We start from the raw sequence: 27,381 nt of genomic DNA on the forward strand, positions 1-27,381 counted from the left end.
AAAGCAGAAAAAAATGAATTGGTCAGGCATTAAACCTGAGTAATGAAAGCCTGGAGGCAATCCTAAACCAGTATTGGCTACACAGCAACTTTTGTCAGATTTTATTTGGGGGAAGAATAAGGGAGCACGGAGCTGCATGAAAAACTTTAATTATATCATTAATTTAGTTGAATGATCTTTCCTATATAATAAATTTAAACTGCTACAGGAAGAAATGTTGTTGCACACAAAGAAGGAAAAAAAAGCATGTCAGATGAAGTGTAACTTCATTTAAGATGTCCCTACTAGTGGGAAATTGTAACAGCCACATGATACCTGGAAGTGTCATTCTTACTACGTTACTACAAAAACTGCTGCACCGTAGAGATAACATAAGGTGCATGAAAAGAAGCTAAGAATCCTGCTCAGAAACAGAAATGGGATTAAAATTGCAGGGCTTTTCACAACTTGCTCTTCAATCACTAGGTAGAAACGAACCCTGGCTTTGCAGTGGAAACTATTTATGCCATTAGATATTTATCTACAATTACTTAGTATTGCATGGTAAATTAATGGATTAAGATGGAATCTGTACATATTGGCTTCTTCATAAAAACTTATTTAGTGAGCAGAATTACTTGTGCTACGCAATGAGCAACCGCTGACTGTTCTTTTTGTCACTACTCACAATGTGGTGGCTTATGACTTTTTTTTTTAATCTGCAAATTATTCAAAACCTTTTCTATACACAACTATGACATTATTTCTGATATCCTAATGAATAAATATTATAATGCTTCTTGTAAAGAATTTGCATTGCTAGCGTAAGAAATTAATAGCAAGGTAACACTGCCTTTGAACAGGATAGGAGTAAAACTAAAGCATCTGATGATAGACAACATCTAAAACAAGTAAAAAAGGTATTTTCTTAAGTGTAACAACGGACATGTTGCTTAAATAATTATTACAGCTTTTAAAAATCCAAGAATTGAAATTAGTGAACAAAGGTATTAAACCAGCAATATCAAATTGGGAGCTAAGTTTACTGAATGATCAAAACAAGTATGTAACAGCTGGTTACATTTTACAAGACAAAAAAAATACAAAATGCTTACTAAATTAATCTTTTATTAATGACAACAACTAGTAATCTATCTTTTTTTACTCCCATACATACTGATAATCAATAACCAACAAAAGGAAAATGATTACAGTTTATCCTTCAGAGAAAAAGATGAAAAATTGAACACATCAGTCTTAACGTATGTACTACAGACAAAGCAGCATTGTTGAACAACAACAGTTAAAAGCTCTTGCTTTGACAAAGTAAGAACACCTAAAATACAGTTGAAAGAAAATGTAGGTCCCTGTACACAATTTTATGAACCTTCTATACTTGTGACTACAGGAAGACTGAAAAAAGAACTGCAAATATTTAGCACTGGGGTATTCAGCAGACAAGAAGTAAGCGCAAGCAGGTATTAGATCTGTAGGAGCTTGCCTGGCTAGGAGGCAAAATATGGCTATACATATAGGCAAATTAGACTCAGCCATCAAGCTCTTGGCTAGTTGTCAAAGAAAAACTTATTTTAATTAAAGATATGAGGCATGGGTTTCTAGAGCTCCCATTCAAGGAAAAAAAAAAAAAAAGGCATTTTGCCAAGCAGTAGCAGAGATAAGTATTCCTCTAACCTGTGTCCTGGTCCTCCTCGATACCTGGCCCCTGGGATCAGAACAGGATCATCATCACTATCATCAGTTTCTTGGAGAGCGGAGGTCCTGGTAGAGGACTCATCTGGAGTTGCAAGCCCTGAGGATTCTGGGTGCAGCTGAGGTTCATCGTTTACAGCAAGCGAGTTGGCAGTGCTTTCAGTACTGTGACTTGAAATTTCTTGATTTGCACTTTTTTCACAGGAGGCTTCTTCTTCTACATTTCCAGAGACAGTGTCAACATTGGGGCCATTTTCTTCTGGTTGGATACCAGAATGCTCAGGACCAGGTTTATCTGATACAGCTAACCAAAAATATTGGGGAAAATAAGTCACAACATTAATGATTATAGCCTATTTTAGAAGACATTATAAATGGTCACAGAAGGTAAATTATGCATACTGAGTTTATATTGGAAATTTAGTTTTTCTTTCTCTACTTCATATAACTATATTTGAAAGAGTACAGATACATACTTGCTTCTTTCATCTCTACAGTTTCATCTATATTTTTCGGTTCTTCAGCACTTGCTTCTTCCTTGTGAGATTCACCTGAAACTCCTGAATTAAACAACTTAATATTAAATCACATGATTTCATTTAGATGCACATCTATAATGTAAGCAAATCTAAATGATACTAGCACTCCTAGATCAAACTAATCAAAGCAATCCCCTCTAGAGTCCCCATGTCACTTTACTGAAATCTCAAATACTAATCCAATAAAAGTCAGTATATATAAACCTATCTATTTGCCCAGGTCAATACACTAACAAAGAAAAAAGCATTTCTTTCTTGTTCCTTAATGTACTTCATATCCTAGGCTATGAGAACTTCAGCTGCAAAAACAGCATTAATACACTTGAAACAGATGATCACTTACTGAAAGCTATTATTTCTGAAGACAGAAATTAAGTTATCCCTCTATTAAAAGTAATTTTAAAAAACCCCACATTTATCTGGAACCAGTCATTTGACTTGACTGCCCTTTTGGCAATGAATTGAGCAACACAACCACATGTAACAAAATACAGTGCAAGCTTGAAAGAAATGTAACAAAATACCTAGCACTCATTTATGACTGCAAAGTGCAGTTGTTCTATTTTTTGATACAAATTGGGGCATAATATGTCCTTAAGAATAAGGGGTTTGGAACTAAAGACAGGATAAGTTAATTTTGTTTATGTTTATTTGCAGCTATCTCAGGTTGGTATCTTTTTCTTACCTAAAAAATTCACATTCTGTTATGGCTGTATTCTGCCTTCATATGCATGTGTATGAGACTCCCATCGTTGTTTAATGGTAGTCATGAACATACGAGAGCAGAATTTTTACCTCAACATTTCAGAAATAACACTGTATCTTACTTGTTTCTTCATCTTCAGGCCCTGACTCTTCTGAAGCTTTTGTTTTAACAGAGTCTTCTTGGCCTTCAGTTTTGCAATGACTTCCACTCCCTCTAGAGCTTGAATTTGTGCTGCTCCTGGCAACGTAACATGCAAAAAAAATAATTTGGAAATAATGTAAATAAGTAAGACCACTGCAATAGCACAGCCTGACCATCATCATCTTCCTCACTGCAGTCTCACAATTCAATAGCTGGCAGCAGCTACAACTAACAACCTTCACAGCAATTTCAAAATTCTCTTTTATTATGCCCTGTTCTCTCCTTTCTGTCTTCTTTTTCCCTTCCTGAACCTTTAAAGGATTTCTTCATTTTTAAAATATTGTGAGAACTCAAAAGGATTTGCCCCCTTTCACTATTTACATTTTTTACATGTATAAATGATCAGAGATCTTGTTAAAGGTGTCAGCTGAGAACTAATACATAATCTTATCCCATCCAATTAAAAAACTTATTCAGATAAAATTCTCCAGGTTCTTCACCATTAACTATCATTCCTGTGCCTTTTGAGGCTTTCAATCCTCAAAGTTTTGTTGTTTCTCAAGATTTACTATAAGCTGGTACTTGAGATTTACTCCCCATTCATGTTTAGATAATTATTGTGGAACACTAATTTCTGTTTAAAATAAGAAAAATTATTCCTCAGGAAATATGTAACAATGGTGTTCTGGATGTCATCAAAACTAATGTTTTTACAGTCTCTGGAAAAGACCTTCTTTAAGGGAATGCAAAGCCTTGGTCCGGAGCTCTCCCATTCTCTCCTGTCCCACATCTTTGTTGTAGGCGAATTGTCGGACAAAAGCAGAAACAAAGATGAGTTATGAGAATTATAAGTATGATTCTCAAGAATTTAGACTGTATTGTTACAAGTATCTTCTTACCTGTGTGTTATTACTAAACTATTTTATATGCTACATTGCTAGAAGCAGCATAAATCATGCTTAGTCTAGATTCTTGAGAACCTAGTCTAGACTTCAGTACTTTTATTTTTTACACTAAATATGAGAGATTTTACTCATCTTGATGAGCAATAGTCTGTTTCATTGCTGTACTGGATTTGAAGTATGAAGAAAAGTTTTGCTAGCCCTTACAGTATTTCTTCTAAATCAAGAATTTTCAGCATTGTTTCTGAATGGACAGTCAAGAAGGGTACTGCTAGACACCAAGTTGAGGATTTGATATAGGTCATATGATATAATCACTTTTATGAACTTAATCACAATCTAAGCTCCAAGGGTTTTTTTGACTCAGGAATCTACTTTCTAGCTCAACACTCAATGCCAATTTACATTCATGTATTACTCTGATTTAATTTTTACTTCAATGTTAGTTTTCACACCAGCAGTTACATGTATTGCAAGAGCTAAATAACACCCTGTGCTTTGTTACATTAAGCCCTACTATCCATACTAGGTTTTCTGTTTCCCCAGTTCTCTGCATAACCCTTCTCTGAACGTCTGCCAATTTGAATCAGTTTCCTCAAAAGCATGACAATGATTGCACACAGCATTCTAAGTCACAAAGCAAAGCAGAGTTGAGCAGCAGCACCAGTAATTCTCATCCTTGGCTGAAGTCTCCCAGGTGGTGACATCTCAGATCATACCTGCCTTTCTAGTAGCTGCATTATATTGAGAATGAAGTGACCGGTAGGTCCATGTCTTCCTCCATTTAATTTTCACACCACTCAACATTCAAATTAGGTTTTTGTTATTTGTCCTCAACTGCATCATTTTGTTATATGGAACTGCATCCTACTTCTATTATTACATTCTTTGTCACGATGTTTTTAGTTAGCCTCTGAACTGACAATGCCTTGCAATTTTGTCCTTCTAGGAAATGCTGCTTCCTCTCACTACCCACTACAAAAAAGCTCCATTAAGTTAGTTTATCACCATGTTCAGTTTCTTTGTTGATCTATCCGTCCCACCTTGAACAGAAGTTCAACATGCTGTGAAGTGTCAAATACTTTCTGGAAATCCAGATAGTTTCTCTCTATTACACCATGTATGTTTCTAAAAACTCATTATTCTGTCAAATAAAAGGTATTGAATCATGCACATTCTAGATCCCATAATTTTGGTTTATTTCCCATGCACTGCTTGTTTTAATATGCCTATCACAACTGTCCTAAAGCCTTGAATATCGCTACCATTAGTCTTAAAAGATCATGATGTTTAGTCTTTCATTCTCCTTTGGTATTATATATCATGCTTGTCATTCACATGGTGCTAACCCTTGGCACAAGAAATTTGTTAAAATACTTGCTATTAGACAGAATATATATGCAAAGTTAAGTTTTAGTAGTTTTTGCTTAGTCTTTACTTCTCCAATTACAGATTTTTTTAACGAGTAATTTTCCTGTCCCTCATGTCCATTTGCTGTACACCCTTTTTTCCTTAATATTGTTTTTGAAGTAGTTGTTCAAATTTTCCATCTTCAGAATCATTTATATGATTAACTGTTTGAAGTGTAAAATGCTTTTTTCCAAATTTGTTTTAAAATAAACACAGAAAAAAGTATTAATGTTGTTTAATAAAATGTTTTCTGTGATACAGTGGTAGTAATATTTTATTATTACATTAAAAGAACCCACTAAAATAAACGGACAAAACATATGTTAATGCTCTGTTCCTCTTGTGAGATTTGCCTACCCTAAAGCATTAAACAAAGATGACTACAAAACTAAACGCAGAATTAGTTAAAAGCATTACAGCAAAGCTAATTCTTTCAAAGCTTGCTGGATTTGGACTCTAAATAGAAATACAGTCTGATAGATTGGTTGAACATAACTGTCACAGTATTTCAGATTCACATGGGCAAAGTCTTCATTCTTGTGAAAACACATATATCACTGTTTAAAGTTTCCAAACTGCTATGGGCAAGGTGTGTTTCATGTCTGAAGCCAGAGCTTCAGTAACTAAATGTGGGTTTTTTTTTTCCCCAATAATAAATGCCAGCAAGCATTTCTACTTACTGTCTTCTACAATAATTCTGAAAACATAAGCAAAGAAATAAAAGTAAGAGGAGATAAAAATAAGGACCATGGTTGTTTTGGGAGATCCTGAGATGCTCTAGTGATAGACTTCAATACAAAACCAAGTAAGTCAGGCCAGTTAGACAGTATGCGTTTATTATCTAAAAAGAATGCCATCACTGTAATACCTAAGCAGTCCACAAAGTTGGTATCTTAACCATAGACATTCATCAACACTCCTCGGACACAGAAATACTAATTTCACTGTTTTACAACTCAGGAACTGTGCCACAGAAAGACTAATTTGTGGAATACCATATGATAAATCTGGTAGAGCAGAGAATTAAAACTTAAGCGCTAGCCCCTGGACCACCTCTCCATCGCTGTACTACTCTGCTTTAGTTAAGATAGTGAACACTAGTATTATGCTAGGGTTTGATGAAGATAGCATGTTTCAAATTATGTTAATATTAAAAAGATTCACAGTAAATATCACAAAAAACCCTCTTGTTAAAGTCTTTTACATTCTGAATGCATTAAGGACTACAGCCATTTCAAATTGTCTATATACATCTAAAAATATATAGATACCATAAGGAAAAATAATTTATCTGTATCTATGCTAGACAAGTGTGAGCGATACGTGCCGATCAACAACCAGTCAAAAAGAAAATTAACTTCTTACCACTCATCAGTGAAGTCCAGTTTTATCGTGCTTGTAGTCGTTCCTTCTGTACTGTAGTGCAAACTTAAAACTGGTTCACCTGTTCCTGTTCGTGGCTTATCACTCTCTGTAAATATGGGGTTGATAAAGTTTGGATGGGCATCAGTAATTTACATAAAGCTGTTATCATTCTGAAGATTCATTTAATTATCCTAACAAAGGCCAAAGTGGTAGTAACACATACAACGTCTATTTAAGATCTCTTACAGCCCAAGCAAAAGTTAAGAAGTTTCAGAGTAAACACACCAAATTTGCAATGCTTTAAAAATGGCCTAAAATTATTTGTATTTATAAAAGCAAAGATGCTGTCCTTCAACATGCAGGTACGTAAAATTGCAGATAGGTATGAGTACACACAATATTACCCTTTACAAGCAGATCCCTTTTCTATCAAGTATATTAATAATAAGAATATAAAATGTTTTTGGAAGTGGTGTTCAATCTTTTTTGCCTCAGTAAATACACATAAAAAAAGATTATGAGATCTAGACACAATCAGTGTTCTAGAAAAATCACCTTCTCTAATTTTTTTTCTACTTAGAACCCAGTCAACTAACAATATCCTTAGACCTGCTGTAAATTGTCAGCTAGTTGTTATAAAAACACTGTAAATATATTTTCTGAGAGCTTTGTGTTTAAAAAACCTTTCATATTATAATAACTGTAAGCAGAAGGGGAGTATTTGCAAAATGAACTATTCACATGTCCAAAAGCAACAGAAGTGAATCAAATTGAAAATCACTGCAAGTCTGCCAAACATCTGCTGCATATATAGTTTTAAGGATGTTCAAAAGGCTCCTTCAAAACAGAACTGCTCAATGACATCCATCCACCCACCACCCTTGACTAAAATTCATGGGCACAATCTGTTTATATGCATGGCACAATTACCATTGATACTGAAGTTGGCCTTGGGCAATACTAAAGGGTTAATGGAAAGTACCATCAGATTAAACCTCACTGCAGAGGTCCCATTCTCTCAGAACTCCAATGGGAGAGTTTACTTGGTAATAGGCATCACTCAAATGACTGCTAAGTAGCCTATGTAGTCTTGCTTTTCATGAATGCTGAGCTTTTTACTCTCAAGACTGTTTGGACAAAACCATGCCATATTTTCTTTGGTTTATAGAGTACAGCAATTTGACTGCAAATATACTTGCAATATTGGCAGCAGACTGACACTGTAAAGTAAAAGCTTCAGATCACCTTTGGGTAAACATCAACTAAAATCTAACATTTGAGTCAAGCACAAACCTACAAATTCCCCCACAGAAAAGGCTATTATTAAAACAGTAATGGCTACAATACTGCCACAGGTTATTTATTTTTAAAAAAAATACAATTAAGTTACAGGAACTATGAAATAGCATATAAGAATTTAACCTAATGATCAATGCTCATCTTTTTAAACTGCTGACAGGCAGAAGCCCACTCAGAGGATGACAGCACTGATTGGTTGCTCTGAAGAACTTTAGATATGTATTTCTACATGTTCTGAAGAGAAATTTAAAAAAACCTAAAACTGAAACAAAACACAAAAACCCTGTAAGAAAAACTAAAATGTTTAATGTGGAAGAGAATTAACCAATTAGAACCACGATCCTAATCGTACATAAGGTATGGGCCTCATTCTACGCAAAGAAAAGCTTATAGCCTCTCTAAAATAAAGGTTCCAGTTATACTCTTGTTAGAGTGGAGCAAGGACAAAACTGATCCAAAGCAAGGCTTCCAGTTCCTGAAATAAACCGAGTAGGAAAAGAAACAAATGTAAGAAAATATTTTATAGTGGCGTATATAGATATTTTGAACAAAAATGACATGTTCTTAACTAAACGGGTGCTTTCTCTATTTTTTGGCAACCTATCAGCAAGTATCTCTTAGTACAAAAGTCCGTTCAAACTTTGAGCATCTCTTCCTAAGCAAGTACAAATACTGATTATTCCAACATACTGCACAAGTCATCAGGAGCTGGACACTGAAAGAGTGAAAAATTATATAGCTGCAGAATTCTTTACTTTCCTTGTAATAGGTACAGACAAGGCATATCTTTGAATCGGGAACCCAGATAGGTAATGACAGACAACTTACTGCCTTGAATAGTCCAAGACAGCCACCGAACAATGACTATGCTCTAACTTGATCCTGCTATGCAACATTTGTTTCAGCACAAAACTAGTTAATATTACTGACCAAAGTAACCAAACATTGCTATCCTATAATGAACCTAATTGAGTATTAAACTTGTATCATAAAGCTCAGCTTGTATTACCATAGCAATGCTTTCCTGTCTTAAAATCTCAACAACAAAAAATTTGACCATTGATGCATAAAGACCATCCTCTGACTACACTTACTGTGGAAGCACTGCTCATATTTATTCACACTTAAAAAGGTGGAAGAATTGCTGTAGACTTATCTGAAGAGGGCACTACTAACCGAGAAATTTTTTACAAATTTCTGGAGACAGATAGCTGTTAAACCACATTGTGTAATAGCTTTTTCTTAAATCTACAATAACATGAGCTACAATTTGGATTGGGTCCATTTCTTCTTTAAACTAGCTTTAGGGCTTGAAATCAACACTAATAAGAACAAAAAACTTTTTAAAACACAGATAAGAATCTAATAATAAACTGCACAGAATTAGTTGGGTAGTTCACCATTTTATATTAAACTTACACTGCTAATGAAAGATGAATGGGAGCATCTGTGAAGAAAGCTAATAAGCTTTGTCTAGTGCATAATTGAACATTCTTTCAGAGAAGACACATAAAATCCAGAAGTCATGAACTCTTTGTTTTCAAGAACAATGTGATTGCCAAAGACTGACTAGATCAGAATGAAGCACTGTTCTCTTTCACTACTAGGTTCATCCCATCACACCAGATCTACTTCACACTGATAAAAAATGAAGGGAAGAAGAGGAAAAGTTGTACAGCTTCTGTGATTTAGGGGAGAGCTACGGCCAAAACTATTAATCTGATTGCAAGCTCTAGTAGGGTAATAATTGTTCCAAGAGAAAGTTGTAGCTTGTCAACACATTACTAAACTCTATTCCAAATTCCTCAAAAATACCTTGAAATTCTACTTAGATTTTACAGCCAAACACATTATACTTTAAAGGTACTATCAACAAATGGCAGTCTTATTTTATAAGCAACCCTGTCCTAGAACAGACACTCCTATGAAATAGTCCATTATCCAGGTGCCTACAGGAGGAAGGTACTTTTAATCTACCACCTTTAAAGCTGAAGACAAAACTTCGTTCATAATCTTGTTTTTAAAAAAACCCAAACCCCACAACTGAAAGCAATACCTCTCATACACACTTTCTCCCTTAAAAAATGAACCTGTGCAAGTGTAACTTCACAAAGATTGGAGCTCTTAACTATGAAGTGGTAAGCACATAAAGACAGGTTTACAGATTGCATGACCTAGTTTCATCTAACACTGCAAGGAACTTCAAGCTAGTTTCCCACATCTCAAATGCTGCCCTATTCACTAGTCTATTGGCAACCTCACAAGAGAAGGATAGATGACTTTTCATGAAAAACTTCCAAAATAATTTCTATCTAGCACTAATCATGATCTCCTCATAAGAAAATCAGCTTTGTACATTCTGAAGATAGGGTTATATTCTGGGTGAAAACCGAAGAGTTACTTCTGAAGGGAGAAAAATTGATCCAAAGAGGAAGAAATAAGCGGTGTGTTTTGGAAAATAGGAATTCCATGGGAAGGCTTAACACATGAAAATGCATCAGAAGCAGCTGAACTTGGAGGGAAGGGTGGAGATACCTTTCTCTAGTGAGGAATACTGACTGAACAATGCTACACTGATACCAGTCAGTATAAAGCACAATGATGTCTAAGGGAAGACCAAAAATCAAGTAATTCTTTGGACCAGCCTAATCTATAGCCCAAGGCATACAATTTCTTTGCCCAGATGATTCCTCCACTAATTAGATATAGTACTGCACTTTACCCAAGGAGGCAGTACAGATCATGCTGTGCCCTACAACGAGGCACAGGTCTGAAGCTCTTAAGCTTGTACCTGCAGAGATCACTATAGATCTGGAAAGTGCTATATGCATACCAATGCTCAACCAGTTCCTCTGACTGAGAGGCAGAGCTAATTAGCTGGGACACAACACATGCCAATACAGTTTCAAGGACTTAAGGTTCATGAGGAACTAACTCTGCCACAGCTGACATACCAGCTCAAGTATCTATAATGTGGCACTGAACAATCTGGTATGGACATCACCATAAGGGATTACTAAACCCTCGTACTAACTTGCAAATACTAGAAATATCAGTAACCAGCATGGCTTCTGTGTATGTGGGAAGCAGCATTAAAATGTTATGGGATGCATACACACATTTACACTTCAAAGTTACCAAGCTAGTTCTCCAGCTTCAGGTTCCCTCTTTAATTACACCAATTCAGGCAGTACCTTAAAGTCATAACATCACCTTTACACTGCAACAAATCTAATAGCCACCCTCCACTATTACAATCATGGTCAAAAAAAAAAAAAAAAAAATCTATTGTAGATCACTGTAATCCATCTGAAACCAATTTGTTCAGACAGGAATGACTTACAGCTTCTGCTGGACTGTGAGAATAATGGCATTATAAATTTTTATGTTTGTAGTAAGTATCAAGTAAGTATATTTAAACCCAGAAACAGGCTAAAAACATAAATGCCAACAAAAGAGACTGGTCCAACAGAAGACAGCTGATTCAATACTAAATTAAGAAAAGATACGAATAAGAAAAAGCATTTTTATACAAAAAGAACTGATATGACTTCCTTCATTAGCCATTTATATTTTTTTGAGATTTCTGTTCAAATATGAAGTGAAACTAATGCAGTTTAATTCAAAATTCAACTGGATTTCAGCAAATTGTTCTTTCTAGTTATCATCTGGACAACAGATTTCCTAATAAATTCCTAATTTTCCAAACTAGAAGTAACATTCTGTGCTTCTTCAGGTGATCCTTACCATCACAACAGAAAAACATTGGCTTAAAACAATCAGAGAACTGGTCTACCAATAAAGTCTGGATAAACAAATGTATTTGGGGTTTTTTTTTGCATATTAAAAAACCTGAAGTGTTTTCATGAGAGGAAACCTCTTCACATTAGTTCAAGTAATTTCTTAACACAGGAAAAAATTACTAGAAAAAACACTCAAGAGTATTACAACTATGGGTCTATTACAACTATGCAATTAGCAATAGCAATACACAAACTAGTTTTTAAGGCAACTGATCGTGCTTGAAGAGGAATCTGATGCAGATTTGGGAACTGATTTCTGGGACCAAAACTTATGGTTTTATCTTTGCTGTCAGATGGGCTTAATTCACAACTTCATGGAACAATTTATCAGTTTCCCAAAATTTTTGCAGTTGTAGGAACTTCAGTAAACATATAGACTTTCTATGTTAATTCTAGTTTATTCTACTCTCATCAAATAATGCTTTATTCTGAGTTCATAACAGAGAGCATATCTTGGGCCACTAATTACAAGCAAGTTTTCCAGCTAAACCTGACTGTTGGAGTGATGTAGGCTACTGAACCACGAATAATTAGCAAATTTACACATTGACGTTTAAGGCTATTTCATCACAAAATGTAATTCCACAAAATGAATTTATTTTGTCAATAAAAAAGACAGCTTGATTTTTTTCAATGTTCTGGCACCCTAAAATATACCATAATGTCAACAGTTGCCAAACAGACTGTTTTTCAGAAATGGGATTTCAAAACAGCATTCGAGTTTAGAATGTGAAACAAGATGAAACAGCCAGCTCTTTTGTGGGATTTGAGCTATTAAATCTCCACAGAGGCTTCGATATGGATGTAAGCATAATGCACAGTGCATGGAAATCTATTTTTAAATTACCATCTATCACTCATTAATTATTCAGGCATAAATATTCACTATGGATGACATTGGTTCAGGTGGAATAGGGTCACCTATGGCCCACATTGCTGCTCACAATGTGAAGACTGATGAATAATGGGCATAGAGAAAGCTCTTTCTACCACTAGCCCATAGGGCATCTACAGAGAAGCACTAGTAGTTGTTTAGTGGAAGGGGTGTAGAACAGGGGGTTACAGAGGTAAGATGCACCTAAGTGCAATAGGTGCTCTTGAGTTATTCAAACTGTGCAAGTATAACAAAGCTGCACAAGTATAACAAAGCTTGCATAGGATAAATTAATTTGGCATTATGTAATTAAAAGTTACTTCAATCTTGATATTGCACTTTGATCCAAGAAGAGCCATTCAGGAAAAGACTGTTTAAAGAATTCATTTTACTTTGCATTTAAAAAAATATTCTAAATGTCTGTGGAGTACATAAGACATTTACTATACCTACATTGAACGCATTAAGAATTGAGCATAGGATGGCTTTTGAAAACAATTAACCTTACTCTGTTACTCATATTGAGAATTAAATAATTAATGAGTTTCCAGCAGATCTGCTTACAGAATTCTACTTTATGTAGATGAACAGCATTTTTAGACTGTTTATCATCATGAAAGGCAATTTTAAAAGGAAGCATTGCAATCAACTATGGCTGGGTATAGCGCATTTCCTGTCACACGCACCCTGTTGCTCATCAAGTGACATGGATCCAAGCTGTTTGTTAACCACAGAAGAAGGAGAATCTGAAACAAAAACGAGATTTCAACTTAAAACATAAGCAGCAGATAACTGCACAGCAATGATCATATGTTAGTTTAAAATAAAAAATAAAAAGCAGCAACATAAGGAAGCTTTGGGTTTGTTTTATGAGCAGCCAGCCATATTGCACTTTCTAGGCATGACAAAAGCAAAGCCACTTGTTTCAAATCATTATGTATTTCTTTAGGCAGCCATTGAACAGCCTGAAGCTTGCTGACATGTCGATATTAAAAACGGCTGTCCATTACCAAGGATTTTATTATGTTCTTCAAATTTCTAACATGTCAGGAAAACCACTGAAGAGTTATGACTCCTAAAGCCTTTCCTCCAACTACCAAATGACACCAGTATTTCAAACTATGTTCTAAATGTAAATTTCAGAATATTGACACTTCAACATAAAATACTCAATGGCGTACCAGTATCTGCTATATTTATACCTATGAGCATAAAATATAAAAGATGAGACTGTTTACAGGTATAACAGCATATAGACTGTTTTTATTTTAAACCATTAAAGCACCAAAATACATCCCACTCATAACAGTTCAAGAGTTCTGCATTCCTAGATGCTATACTTCTGTGGCATCTGATGACTGAGAACATAAGTTTATCACAGTACCACACCAGTCAGTCTTCTAAAAATCCTCATGTAATCACAGAAAAAAAATATCCAAAAACCCAGAAGTGCATTTATTTCCACTGGATGCTACTGGTTAGTATCTATCACCAGCACTGCATTCACTGTGCAGACAAATGACAGGTGCAAAGTTCAGTATCTTCTGCGAGTCTATTTTCCTTGTCACCTCTGAAGACCACATCTTACTTCTGTATTATCTTAAGATGAGCTGATGTACATAAATTAGTGCAGTATTTGAAGGATATTGGCAAGGCTACCATATCTTGGTTCCATTTGTTAATCTTCTGTTACAAACAAATTCATGCTAAGATAAAAGGATTTAATATCCTCTATTATAAACTGAGTTGTAGTTTGCTAACATCACAGCATGCTAAAAGAATTTTAACATAAATTTAAAACCTATACAAGGAAAGCAATAAGAAGTAATACACTCTCCCCTACAGGAAGCTCACTTCTAGGTTTGGGCCAGAATCACCAGCATGAACTATTTTGTAGTACAGCCATAACACCTGCTAAATTGACAAAGCTAGTTTAAATACATATCCTCAAATGATACTTCCCTCCCAGCCATTGGTGCAAGAATCAGCCTGTTCCTTCATTACACTGATACCTAGCGTAAGGGAGGGAACAAGGTGTGAAGAACAGAGACCAGGAGAGTGTGAGGTGAGCTCAGTGTTTTGGAGGCTGGCTTGATTTGGTAACTGGGCTTATACAGTTTATTTACATGACTGGGGAACATAAAATTGGCCCAGCTTTGTCTTCACCTTTTTTCAGCCATCCCCATGCCTTCCACCAAACACATCTAAGCCAGACCACTGAATTTGTCATCTAGATTCAGATGGGATGTAGCTCTTAAGTGTGAGACTTGTAACATTAATATATTTCACTTTCCAAAAGTGAAGTGTACTTTACATGTAATTTCTAATTTAGAAGAGAAGTATTTACAGGAGAGTTTTTTCAGTGGAGTAGTAACCCACTTTTTAGAATGTAAATCAGAGGAAAAAAGCAGGTGTAAAGATGCACCATGTCATAAAATGATCTGCTTGTATTCCAGCTGACCCATCACAGGAAGGGGTACGCCCCTCTCAAGAGCAGGCTGGTTTTGATCACTGACTTACAGTTATGAAGTCCATGATTGGGATTAATTTGTATGAGAAGTGCTAAAGGGAGGAGAGGTCTTGGACAGCAGGCTGAGAAGACTGATTTTCCATCACGCTCTGTTCTTGCACTCCAATTCTTTCTATAAGCTTATATGTTCTTTTTTAAAAGGCGTATCATGCTGCCAAACATTTTACTTGTCTTGAAAAACTAATCTCATCAGCTCTTTAATTCAGACCAAGATGAACAGAAGACATATGACTAAGATATTTTAATTATAAACATAAGAAATTATATTTACTACACTTACCAGCACTTCTAAATTTTATTAAGACCTCATGTAATACAATGGTAAGTAAAAAGCAGGTATGTTTTACCATGTGCATCATTCAATCACAGTAAATAAAAATGAAAAATTTTCTAGGTAGTAGTCCATGCCAATCTAGGCTTAAACCTCCCACGTTTCACTATTATTTTGATGGCTTCTTACAACTTTGTGAATGCATTTCACTTGTACTAAGAGAATTTTTAAACAACATATAGGAAGCATCCTAAATATTCCATTTAACATGGTTAAGAAAAGAGCTCAGTTTGTAGCAATTTTAAAGTCACTTCTTTTCCTTTTTCAAGTCTTCTGAAGCCACAGATCACCAGCACCCCCTGAAGTGGCACTGCAGTCTGGAACCCCACAGCCTGGGCAGTGAAATAAACCTGACCATGAAACCAGCCTAGAGAAGTTCAGGTAAATGCCTCTTTTTTTAATATATGGCTTTGTTTTGTAAAAATTCTGAAAAAGTACTTTCATAATTTCTGATAAAGGTTTTGAAAAAAGTGTTACCAAAACTGTGCCATATAGTTAAAAAAACAAACAAAAATCCAAACTCTTACCTGAGCCTTCACAGGCTGGGTCTGCATCCCAATGCAGTTCACCACTGGTTGTAATGTCACCAGTACATTCTAAACTGGAACACCACTTAAAGAGGGAACTGGAGATTCATAAATTTGGGAAACCTCAAACAGAAAATAGAAGATAATTTTAAAGTCAGTTATATGCTGAAGGATCTTCCTATAGTTTGGGCAATCAGCACCTGACTTCAGCAAAATATTAGCATGCCACCTCTACTGATTTAGTTAAAAAAAATTTCCTCCTTATATCACTATAACACCAGCTCCAGTATAAGAGCCAGGCCTGAAGAAGTGAGTTTTTAAAGTCCTGAAGTGGACCTTAAACTAAGAAATTAAATACTTGTTTTAATACCTAGGAATAATTGCTCTGCACCGTGAATACACTCTCAGTTACATATTTAGGACTTCAAATAGACACATTTCTACATCTGATGTTTACAGAGAATGCAGAGAATCTAGTAATAAAAACTGCAGTCATCTCCTTGTTCTCCACAGAAAGCTTTAACAGAGAAATGAAGTTCCAATTTGTTCCACTTTAAAGACACTGACTGTATAGACTTTTGAAACAACCAGTTTAGAAAAAAAATCAGGTCAATCTGCATCATAGGTTCTGCAATATGTCAGAATGCACATGTATGTATATTCCACAATAAATGCAGTCTAAATCAAATTAATTTTTGCTTAAAACAGAAAGGTTCACATTAATTCATTATGCACACTGACCACTACAAGAACCCCCGATCTATTACTGATTCATTTTTTCTTTTCAGTTCAAGATCAGATGCTTCACATTTCTGTAACTTCTCAAATTGCATTCAATCCACTTAAAGTTCTCAAAAAGAGGAGTGATGTAGGTACTGGTGATGCATACACAGCATACCAGCATTGGGCAGAATAGCAATAACAGTAGGTTTAAAAGGTTTACTTTCTTTGTAGTTTGCATATAGCACATATATGCTGTTGTTTAAATACTGCATAGGATCTAAATGTTATGAAATGCCACAAAAATGTAAGTAAAACCTAGGCTTTGTTGGAGAAAGTATATCATAAAAAAAACCATAGTTCTCTAATTAAATGAAGTGGCTATCAAAAAAATCTGAATCTATTCAATACCTAAATCAAAGGCTTCAAAGGCTTGAAGACAAAACAGACCTGATGCATGCAGTATATACTGCTTCTAAAACTTACAAAAGTTTTACCAAATTTACACAATGCTTGAGAGGTATCCACTAAAACAAAGTCTCTTTGCCATCTGAGGATGAAGTATGTTTTTCCTCGATGTCAAATCAGCCCACTGTGAATCATTACACAGTTAACTCACACTCACATTCAACAACATAAACTTTTGATGATATTTTTCTAAATAGTGATGGCTAACTATTACAGATACAGCTTACAAATCTTTATGTACCTATTACAAGTCCTTAGACTAGGAGACAGAATATATAGACAGACTATACAGACTAATTATCTACTAAACCTGAAAAGCTTTCAGCTCTTGACATTTTCTACTGGTAATTTCTTACATGACTGGAGTATTTTTTCTCCACCCTGTGTCTACAGCTATAATTGAGCTTCTGTGATTGCAAAGATAAGGATTAGGAATGAAATACAGGTCAGAAGAAATGGCCTTAGTCTCACACTGAATTCCCCAAAAAATTGCAAGTGTAAATTATCCAAGCTTGTCAAGAGTAGGGGTTGAGAACTTGCAGCCCTGGGCCAGAGGTTATGACACCATTTCACATAGTGGCAGACACATTTGGGGGTGTCATTTTTTGTCTGAAAATTTACAACTACAGTGCCTGAAAACTAAACATCAAGACAGAGCATCAAAGACACCTTGAAGAAAAAAAAAAAAGATAGATATTGCCTCTGTATGGAAATTTATTATTATTATTAAAAAGCCCCACAAAACTAAGAACATCTTTTTCTCCTATCACATTTCTGAAATGCCAACTTACCACAGGGTTGGAAAACAATTGTCTCTATGGAGAAGCAAGAGACCAAATATCTGCAGCTCTGGTATTCCAAAAGAATAGATTGTGGATACACATCTTCCAAAAATAAGTCTTGGCAGTCAGAAAAAGGGAACAAACCAAAGTAACTTGCATAAAAAGAAATGAGCAAATACAAAGAATATATCCATGTCCAGAGTGCAGAAGTATTAAAAAGTAAGACAATGCAATGCTGATCTGGATTCCCCAGCAAAAGAAACAAGTTTCATTTGTTTGCTCCCACAATAAGGGAAGGAGGAATACAACAAGAGCAGCTGATGAAGCATATCAGGAAGTTCTTGTATTTACACATATGAGTAGAAAGGAAGAGGTAATCTTTTATCAAATTTCTTGAGGAATAATTGACCGAAATAACATTAAATATTTAAATTTGAATTTCTCATTTTAAATCTTCCACTATCTGTAATGCTGAAGGTAACAAATTCCACCAGACCAAAGAGCAAAAAGATATACATCCTAATGAGTTGGAAGTCAGATAGCAAAACTATTCCCCCTTCCTTTCCCCAGAAATGTTTCCATAGTGGTAAGCGAATCTATCTTTCAAAGCAATTACTTAACAAGTAAAATGGTTAAATTTTCAAATTCATTCTCATCACGTGAAGAATGAGGTAAATATTTGAATACTAGTTTCCTCCAAGGCTATATAGGTGTTACGTGGTTCCCTGGTGATCCCAAACAAAATGATAGGATCTTCCCATTAGTTCCCTTAAAATGCAAAGCACATGCGAACTCAAAAATCCAAGAGGCAGTGATGGAATCCAAACTAAATACAATACATCTCTGACTCCTAGTGAAAGCAATTACTCAGCTTAAAGCTTCAAATTTGTGTCAGTATGGATCCTACAGTATGTTGACGCACAAGCAACCAGGAGTAAAGAATTACATTGCATCCTTGAAGGAGCACTAAGAGATGGGCGAGACAGTATCAAGTGAAACCCAGACCAACATATACTTCAGAGGTAGTAAGATACCCACAGATATACCTCCAGCTGCAAATTCTACAGATATGGTTGTAACAAAACTTTTTTCCCAACTTCAACTGGAAACAATTTAGTAAAATAAATTTTAAGTCATTCCAAAAACAAAATGGAAGATCAAGATCTATTGCAAATAAGTGTTAGCTATGGTTTTGCCTCTATCAATACATATCTTTGAGTTAATAAATTCTGATGTTCAGTTTGCTGAAAAAAGTAGCTTTTGGATTTTTGATTTTTTTCCCCCTGGCAGGAAACTGCTGTCACCTACAGAACACTGCTACCATTATTTTTCTTGTTCTTCTGCTACAGGTAACAGGCACCTATGGCTGCCATTCCAAGGATAAACACACAGCCCTTCAGGTTTACTGGTTTCCAAACATTCTGAAAACTCACTGTAGAATTTTTTAGTGCATGAAGTTATTCAAAATTCAATAACTATGTATTGAAACTAGAGCACTAGCCACTGTTATATCATTGTTCTGTAAGGCTCCAGATAAATGAATAGATTGAACCATAGCAGGTCGAGCTGTGAATGTTTGACACAATCCTTATAATTTAGCCACACCTCAACTGTCACATAATTTATCCACAGAAGAAACATTGCTAGACATTACTTCTCAACACAAAATACGCTGATTTTTCACAGAGCATGCAGCTCACTCATTTTCACATAGTACCATGACAAAGTCTGTTTCAAGTTTATGCTGCAGTTTACCTCTTAGCTTTCTCAAATATGTCTCTTTTTATTATAAACATCTCCAAGGTTTTCTTGTAATCATTTTTAATCTCAATAAGACAGGAGTAAGAGGATGGTGAAATGAAAAGTCACTATTTAAAAAAGGAGAGCATATCTGGGGACTTTGGCTTGTTCTATGTATTTTCACTATACTTACTGTAAAACCATAGCATATAAGAGTGTCAAAATTCTGTTTTACAGAATCATTACCCTGATTTAGAACATATGCTAAACCAAAGCCAAATCTTAAATGTTACCATCAGATACAATTAACACTGAAATGCAATTTTAAGTGTGTAAGTACCTTAGTCTATTCAGGACACCGCCATTTGTTGCTCAACTGCTCTAGCGAACATTGCACATACCTGATATCATGCACCTAGGAAACTTTCTTCATGTAGTATCATTTAGCTATATAATCCAAACATGTTAGACAAATGAAAACTGTCAATATTGCTCTTTCCCTAACCATGTGATGATAAACACCACCACATGCAAGGTAAGACAAGCAGCAAATGCATTAACTCTCTCGTTCTGGAAGAGAAGCATCTCAGCAGACAACAGCAGCACAAACTATAACTACGTTAGCTGCTTTAAGAAACCTTGACAAATGACAACCTGATGTCTGAGGGTCCTGTGAGGAGCCCTTAGAGGAGGACTGATCAGAGGAGGACGACTGTGGTGCTGAACCCTCAGCTAGCTCTCGCTGTCTCTGTTGTTCTGCCTTCTTAAGCCTCAGTCGTTGCAGACCCCTACGGATTATAGCTAACTCAGGTCCCATTAACTCTGACAAACGGGGAGGGAGGGGAGGGAAAAAAAAAAAAGAAAAAAACGTATGTAAAAGAAGCATTGAACATAAAATATACAGAACAGGGAGGAGGGGTGGAAGGACTGACCACAGAGAGAAGCAACAGATACTAAGTGTAATTACAGTGAAAAAAATTATGTAAATCATTTACTAACATCCAGAAATTATAAAATAAAGTATTGAAATTGTCTGTCTCTTCCTAAATGCATGGATCACGGACTTAAAGTTCATGAGTCATGTCATAAAATATACCCACCTCCCCATCTCCAACACTTAAACCATTTAACAAATAATTATTTAATGAAAATAGATAGATCCTGACTGATTCAAAACAAAGCAAACAGAAGTATTCATTTTCATATTCCTAACACATATAACAAATGAGAATATTTGTGGTGTGAAATTATGCAACTGTGATCTACAGGTAAATTTTCAAAACGTGTGTGATAGCTTCCTGGTGTGAAAAAAAAAAAACCAACTAGTACAATTTTGTCCAAAACAAACCTGTGAAAAAAGTAAACTGGGACTATGGAAATAGGTGGCAGAACAGCATCTAATCAAAAAATACATTTTACCATGAACTCATTTTTTATCTCAAGACATTCCCAGTGGGTGAGGATTCAAAGTCTGAAAACACTGTTAAGTGATCCTACAGAGAAAGTAATTTATTGGTTCATAAACAATTCTTAGCATCATTCTCTTAGACTATTCTTTCAGTTCCACCTTTAGACTCCACTGTTTCCATCATTTTGTCTTTATTCAGTTATACTGTTTTAGCATGTACCAATCCACTGTCTGATTAACTATTTTTCGCAAACTGCTATAAAAGTACGTGTCCAAGTAATTTTTTATTCTTTCCATGCTCTTTGCAGATTTTCTCCACTTACACAAGTGCTGTACAGCAAGCACTTCTCTTTATACAACACAGATTGTGTCTTTATTAGCAATAGCTGAAGCACAACATTGACCTGAACCACGGCTGAACTACTCTCACCTATAATACAGTAGGGTAGAGAAGCTAATTCAGACTCAAATGCTCTAGCTAGTTCTGCCATAAACTGCTAGCTTAGACCTATCCTGAAAGTATTTATATCAAGGACACTCTGGAATATTTTGAAGATATGAGGAAATCTGCAAAGAAAAAAAAAAATCAGTACTATGAAGTGTTAAAATACTACATTGATGTATAAGCTTTCATCCAAGCAAAAGCTTTACAAATATTCTGTAACCCTTATTCACTTAGTGAAGCAAGTAAATTTTAATTTTTCTTTCATAAAAAGAAACAAACCCAAAGACATAATCCAGTCATTCAAAAATTAGCAGGAGGCACCAGTTAATATCAAATAGTCATGAGCTCTAATATCCTCAGTCTAATACCACTCCTGGGAAATACATCCTGCCAGTTTATGGTTGAAGCATAACAAGAAGGAAACGTATATAATTCCTGAAAGAAATATGGCATCAAAAAGATTTGTTATGAATAGTTTTCGTGTGCCATGAACATTTATGGATGTTAGAACTCCAAACAGTCTAGAAATGCTTTTAAGGAAGTTTCAATGATGTCTAAACTTGCATTTTTCAGTACTTGCTGCTGATTCAGTTCCACTCAGTCCAGAGGCAGTTACAATTTAAGATGTAACAAGTTCAAAATGTAAAGAGACAACTACTATCCTGAATATATTCAATGACACCATCTTTTAACACATTTCAGAATCTCTAAGCAAAGGTTTATTTTGCCAGCAAATGAAGTGAGGAAAGAGAAACGGAAAGAAAAAAAAACAGCTATTGCCACTTTCCCATTCAAAATTTAAAAGAAAAGTTACCTTTTATCAGGACAGACATTAAAATTAAACTTTGTCCTAATTAGTCAATTGCCCCCTACCTCCCCTCCCAATGGTACCAATCTGGAGTATTATTTATGGGGAAAAAAGCATTATTATATTTTACAGTTTGTTGCATCTGATGTTTATTTGTGGCTTAAAACTACAACATCTTAAAACTAATGTAAAAAATGAATTAACGGTTTCCACTGAATGGTCCAAGAAGGGCAAGAAAATAAATTTGTTATTTTTTCCTTAGTGACAGGCATTAAAATCTCCAGCAATTATTCTGTCTCATGATAAAAAAAAATATAATTATTCAAACATACTGACAAGAACAGGCTACTGAAATTTTGCACTGATCTTGCTGATTATTTTCAACTTACTCAAATGTTCCAACTGTATTCTTCTAGAATATACATTGTGATAAAGAGACTTATCCCAACAAGCTCCAGCACTGAACCATTTTTGTCCTGACTATTTTGAACATGTACTTTTTTAAAACATTAAGAGATTAAGTAATTCAGATGTAGAAGCTCAAATGCTCACCACATGGCATATTTTCTGGAACACCATACCAACAATATATCTGAATTATAATATATATGCAAAAAAATACTGCTATTTCAAAGACAGGATTACCACCAGCACCTGTGTTCAGTACAAAAATCTCTAGAAATTATTTCTGGAAATTTGTTTATAAGTCTGTTCCATTCTATAGTATGAATTCATGCTCCAATTCTAAATAATTCACTACCTGAAAACACAGTCTTCATTTGCTAACTCTTTGCTACAATATTCAAACTCATATCTACCACCACCTTAAGCAAAACGATGGCTGAAAGCCTCTCACTTTCCTTCTTCTGTTTTCCAAAACGCTTACCCTGTCATCCGTCTTTTACAACACACCTCCATCTGGTCTTCCTACTACCATTTCTATTATCACTTTCCCTATTCCATCACCCCAAAAAGCAGCAGGTTTTATTCACCTATAAATGCAGCTAAACAAACCCAGGGAATACTGTGGTTGATGCAGAGTGCAGTGTTTTCACATTTGTAGATCAGAGATGAAGTCTCATAACTGAGCACTGTCAGGGGTTATGTAAGTACACAAACATTGCACAATGGAAATCCACATTCAAGCTTACCCATTTATAAACCCACTGCTACTGCTCTGCCATGACCTGCTCCCTCTTCCCAGGAGCTTTCTCTCTCCCTGAACTTACCCATGTTACCCAAAGACTTGTTTTACAGTAACTTAAGTGTTTTAAAAGCAATGCAAACTAGACAAGATGCTTACTAGGTGTGCAAACATATAGTACTATTAAGTTTACTCCTGCAGGAGTCCTGTGCACAATTTAAAGATGGCACCAGGTCCTAACACTTAAATCTCCAATACAACAATAAAGAATACCAGATGAAGTTTGTTTTCTTTCTTTCTTTCTGTGGGTTTGGAGTTTGGGGGGGTGGGTATGGTGACTTTTTTTTTTTTTAAAGAATCAGCAGCCAATCTGACACCCTGTTTAGGTGTAGTCAAAGAACCTATCAAACATTACACAGTAAATTAGAAAGTATCCTGTCTGTCAACAAAACAATAGCCACCCCCCCTTTTAAAACTGAACATAGAGAGTCTTAAACCCAAAGTAACACTGGGAAAGAGGAAACGCTTTTAGAAAAGAGCTAGATTATGAAATAACAACTTCAGCTTCATGCTAGCAGAATAAACTTTGACTTAGAAATTCAGATTCAGAGAAAAGGAGGAAAATGCTTTTTCTAGTCAGCATACATTCTTTAAAAAGCAGGATAGAAAATGCATAATTTCAGAAACGCTCTATAGTGCATTATCATTATGCAACACACAAAGTTTCAATGACATAGCTTGAAGAATTTATTTTTAATAAGGGCCATACTCTCCTGGCCACTGTAAGCTTCAGATATACCATATACTTTATAAAATAAAGAGATCAAATTTATCCAGTAATAGTATGTGTGTTCTTTGGTGGCTACCCCTCTGTACCAAAGATAGTTGCAGCTAAAGTGGGTTACATTGAATTACAATGAATTGGGTTACAATGAATTAGAGCCCTTCATTTTTTGTGTATGTATTGTGAAAAACTTGAGATTGCAGAAAACTGACACCAATACAAAACACAGGTGACTAAAAGCCTCTGCTACTAAATAAATTTTCCAGTATTCACTTATTCTAGAAAACAGCATCTGGGCTGTGTGTATTGTCATGCTTCTGCTCACTGTTTATTTTCTCTAAATAAGTATCAGACTACTTGCAAGGTTTGAAAGGGCAGGGATGATACATTTAATGTATTTCAACTTATGTCTTTTGCTTCCCTGTCTTTCCGATACCTAATCATTTCTCACCTGTCCCAAAGATTTTGGCTGCAGCAGCCACAGTACACTGAATGGCACACTTTTCCCTGGGAAATCCCCATCTCTCCCTCACTCCAGAACATCCAATTTAGGGCCTGAAGATGCTATCAGTCATCTTTTCCAATGACAAAGACCTGGATTTTTTACAACAGAATTGGACAAAAGTTGTATTTATACAAAAACCATGGTATTTAAAAATAATCAAGTCTGAACCTGTAGGTGTTTTGGATCATGTCAGCCTTTCCACCATAACTGTGAGGCCTAGAAACTCATTTTTAAAAAGTAAAAATAAACTCTCGTGCACATATTTAATTCTAAAGGTTGTGGCATCTTTTCCTGCATAGAGATGGAAAAGGGCCAGTCAAAGCATAAGATGCTCTTTTACCACCCAAATAAGTTTCTGACATTAGTTAGTGTTAAGTTAACATAACAGTGTTAATGTCAGAATAATGTCAGAACAATATACTTTCTTCTTTTTCTCACAAGAATGTAAGTTTATATCAAAAACAATGAGTTTCTTCAAGATATACAAACTTAAAAATCAATGTAGTATAATTTATTAACCTATAATGGAATATCACACAAGGTAAGCCCTATATATCCAGATATTTTTGAGAGGCAAAAAATAAAATTGCTGACTCTGAAATGTTGAAGATGCAGATTCCTACTGAAGGAGACATTCTCTACTTCCTCTGATTATAACAGGCATAATTTCTGCTATTCATTGCATTGATGCTGCTACAGCCAAATCACAGTTGAAAAAGGCATGGTGTTACTTATACTCCATCAAGAGAACAGTAGGTTTAGAGAAAGCAAGCAATAATTTTTTATTTCTACTTCAGAAGACAATACTGGTTATCCCCTTTTGAGATTCCTTCTTCAGACAAACATATACAGCTGATGGTACTTAACTGGTATTGGTATATTAATGATACTGATGGTATCTTTAAACCACAGCTGCAGTCACTTGGTAACTATAAAATACCTAGTCTCATTAAGGATGTGCAAGAAAGAAAACAGATTGAGATCAATTACCCAAAATATCCTAAAATAAAATTGCTTCTTATTGAAAGCATTTTTCATAAACAATGACAAGATGGATTTCTTCTCACCAGACTGATGGAGCACAGGTTGAGCTGAGGCCCCTAAAGAAGGCCTTTGTTCATTATCAGGAGAGGACAATAATGAAGTTGAAGGGGGACTTTCTGTTGAAGATGATGTTGAAGGAGCTTGGGCTGACATTGTAGAAGAGGAAGATGATGGAAGTTGTTCAGAACCATCTACTTCCATTGCAGTTTCTGATTCTGTACTAGGTGGCACGTTATTAGTAGCAGGAGCATCTGTCCGGTTAGTCCCACCTTTGATTAAAAATAAAAAAAGGCAAGAAAAACAAGAGCTCAAAGGTAAACTTACTCTGTCGCTATGCATTCCTTTGCATTACCATTCATATGGCAAACAAGTGTACTCAGTTCTTCAGAATGCACTAAAAATTTTAGTTTACACTTCAGAAAGGTTGATATTCAAGGCCTGTACATCCAGCATAAACATACTTTCTGCTGTAATTATTATTCTTGAAAAGAAGGAAATCACCTCTGGACCGTGATCTTCCTCGTCCTCGATTACTTTGTGCAACTTCACTAGCTTCTTCAAACCATCTTGACAGCATATCTGACATCCTTTGCATTAGAGAGACATTAGGACTTTGCTCCCCTGTAAAACAAGTAATGCTAAAGTTTCATCTACAAGTTTACAAAAGCATTCATTTTTTTCTCTCCATTTCTTCTTCCATAGAAAACCCCTGCACTGTAAGTTTCATATCTAGTAATCCCCTGAACCATCTCCTTTTTTCAGCACAACAGTTCAGCAAGAATTGCCAGCTGAACACAGCACCACATAAAAACCAACAGTCCCTCTTCCTTCTCTGTTTTACAGTTACCTGCAGCTTTTGTACACATGACATTGTGAAATCTAAGTCATTCAGTTTTAAATGCCAGTTAAATAAGTTAAGAAAGCGTAGATTTTTATGTTTTTCCATCTAATTATAATGTTACCAATTTTACCATTAAACAATGAAAGAGCAAAAAGACTACCATAAAACTAGCACATGATGCTTTTAAATTTCCAACAGCCTTTTTCGTGACTTAGATTCTCCTCATAGGTACAATTTAATACAACAGAAGAGTTCTTTTAGGGATTTTCATTGGCACATTTTGGATCATGTGTCAGGATTGCAAAGACTCTCAAGCAGCAAAATCTTTGACATACTTACTTGCAACATAACTCATTTTATTACGTATGAAACAAAAGTTGTTTCAGGAGAGAAGACAGGAAAAATTCCATTTGTGAAGTGCTGAAATATAATATTTGAATCTAAGTGGTTTTTGTATTCTGTGAAATATTGTTGTTTGGTTTGGGTTTTGGGGGTTGCGGGGTGGTGGTGGGGTTTTTTTGGTATTTATCTTCCAATAGAAGACTGTTCCACTGGACTGGACCATTCCACTCATAC

The 27,381-nt window shown here is 35.4% G+C and overlaps 1 protein-coding gene across 6 annotated transcripts in view; it reads right to left on the minus strand.

The window, feature by feature from the left end:
• DCAF6 (DDB1 and CUL4 associated factor 6) overlaps positions 1-27,381 on the minus strand; it is a 91,123-nt gene that overhangs the window by 21,822 nt on the left and 41,920 nt on the right. For 2 of the 6 annotated variants that reach the window (XM_074812509.1, XM_074812502.1), the window contains exons 9-16: positions 26,466-26,585; positions 25,988-26,233; positions 20,481-20,648; positions 13,415-13,474; positions 6,753-6,858; positions 3,056-3,171; positions 2,166-2,249; positions 1,672-1,993 (exon numbers count right to left, since the gene is read on the minus strand). In XM_074812509.1, coding sequence (XP_074668610.1) covers positions 1,672-1,993; positions 2,166-2,249; positions 3,056-3,171; positions 6,753-6,858; positions 13,415-13,474; positions 20,481-20,648; positions 25,988-26,233; positions 26,466-26,585 — 1,222 coding nt within the window. The remainder of the gene's footprint in view (positions 1-1,671; positions 1,994-2,165; positions 2,250-3,055; positions 3,172-6,752; positions 6,859-13,414; positions 13,475-20,480; positions 20,649-25,987; positions 26,234-26,465; positions 26,586-27,381) is intronic. The other 4 variants (XM_074812540.1, XM_074812522.1, XM_074812513.1 and 1 more) reach the window with 3 other exon arrangements.

This window comes from Strix aluco, chromosome 2 (genome assembly GCF_031877795.1).
Source record: "Strix aluco isolate bStrAlu1 chromosome 2, bStrAlu1.hap1, whole genome shotgun sequence".
NCBI lineage: Eukaryota > Metazoa > Chordata > Aves > Strigiformes > Strigidae > Strix > Strix aluco.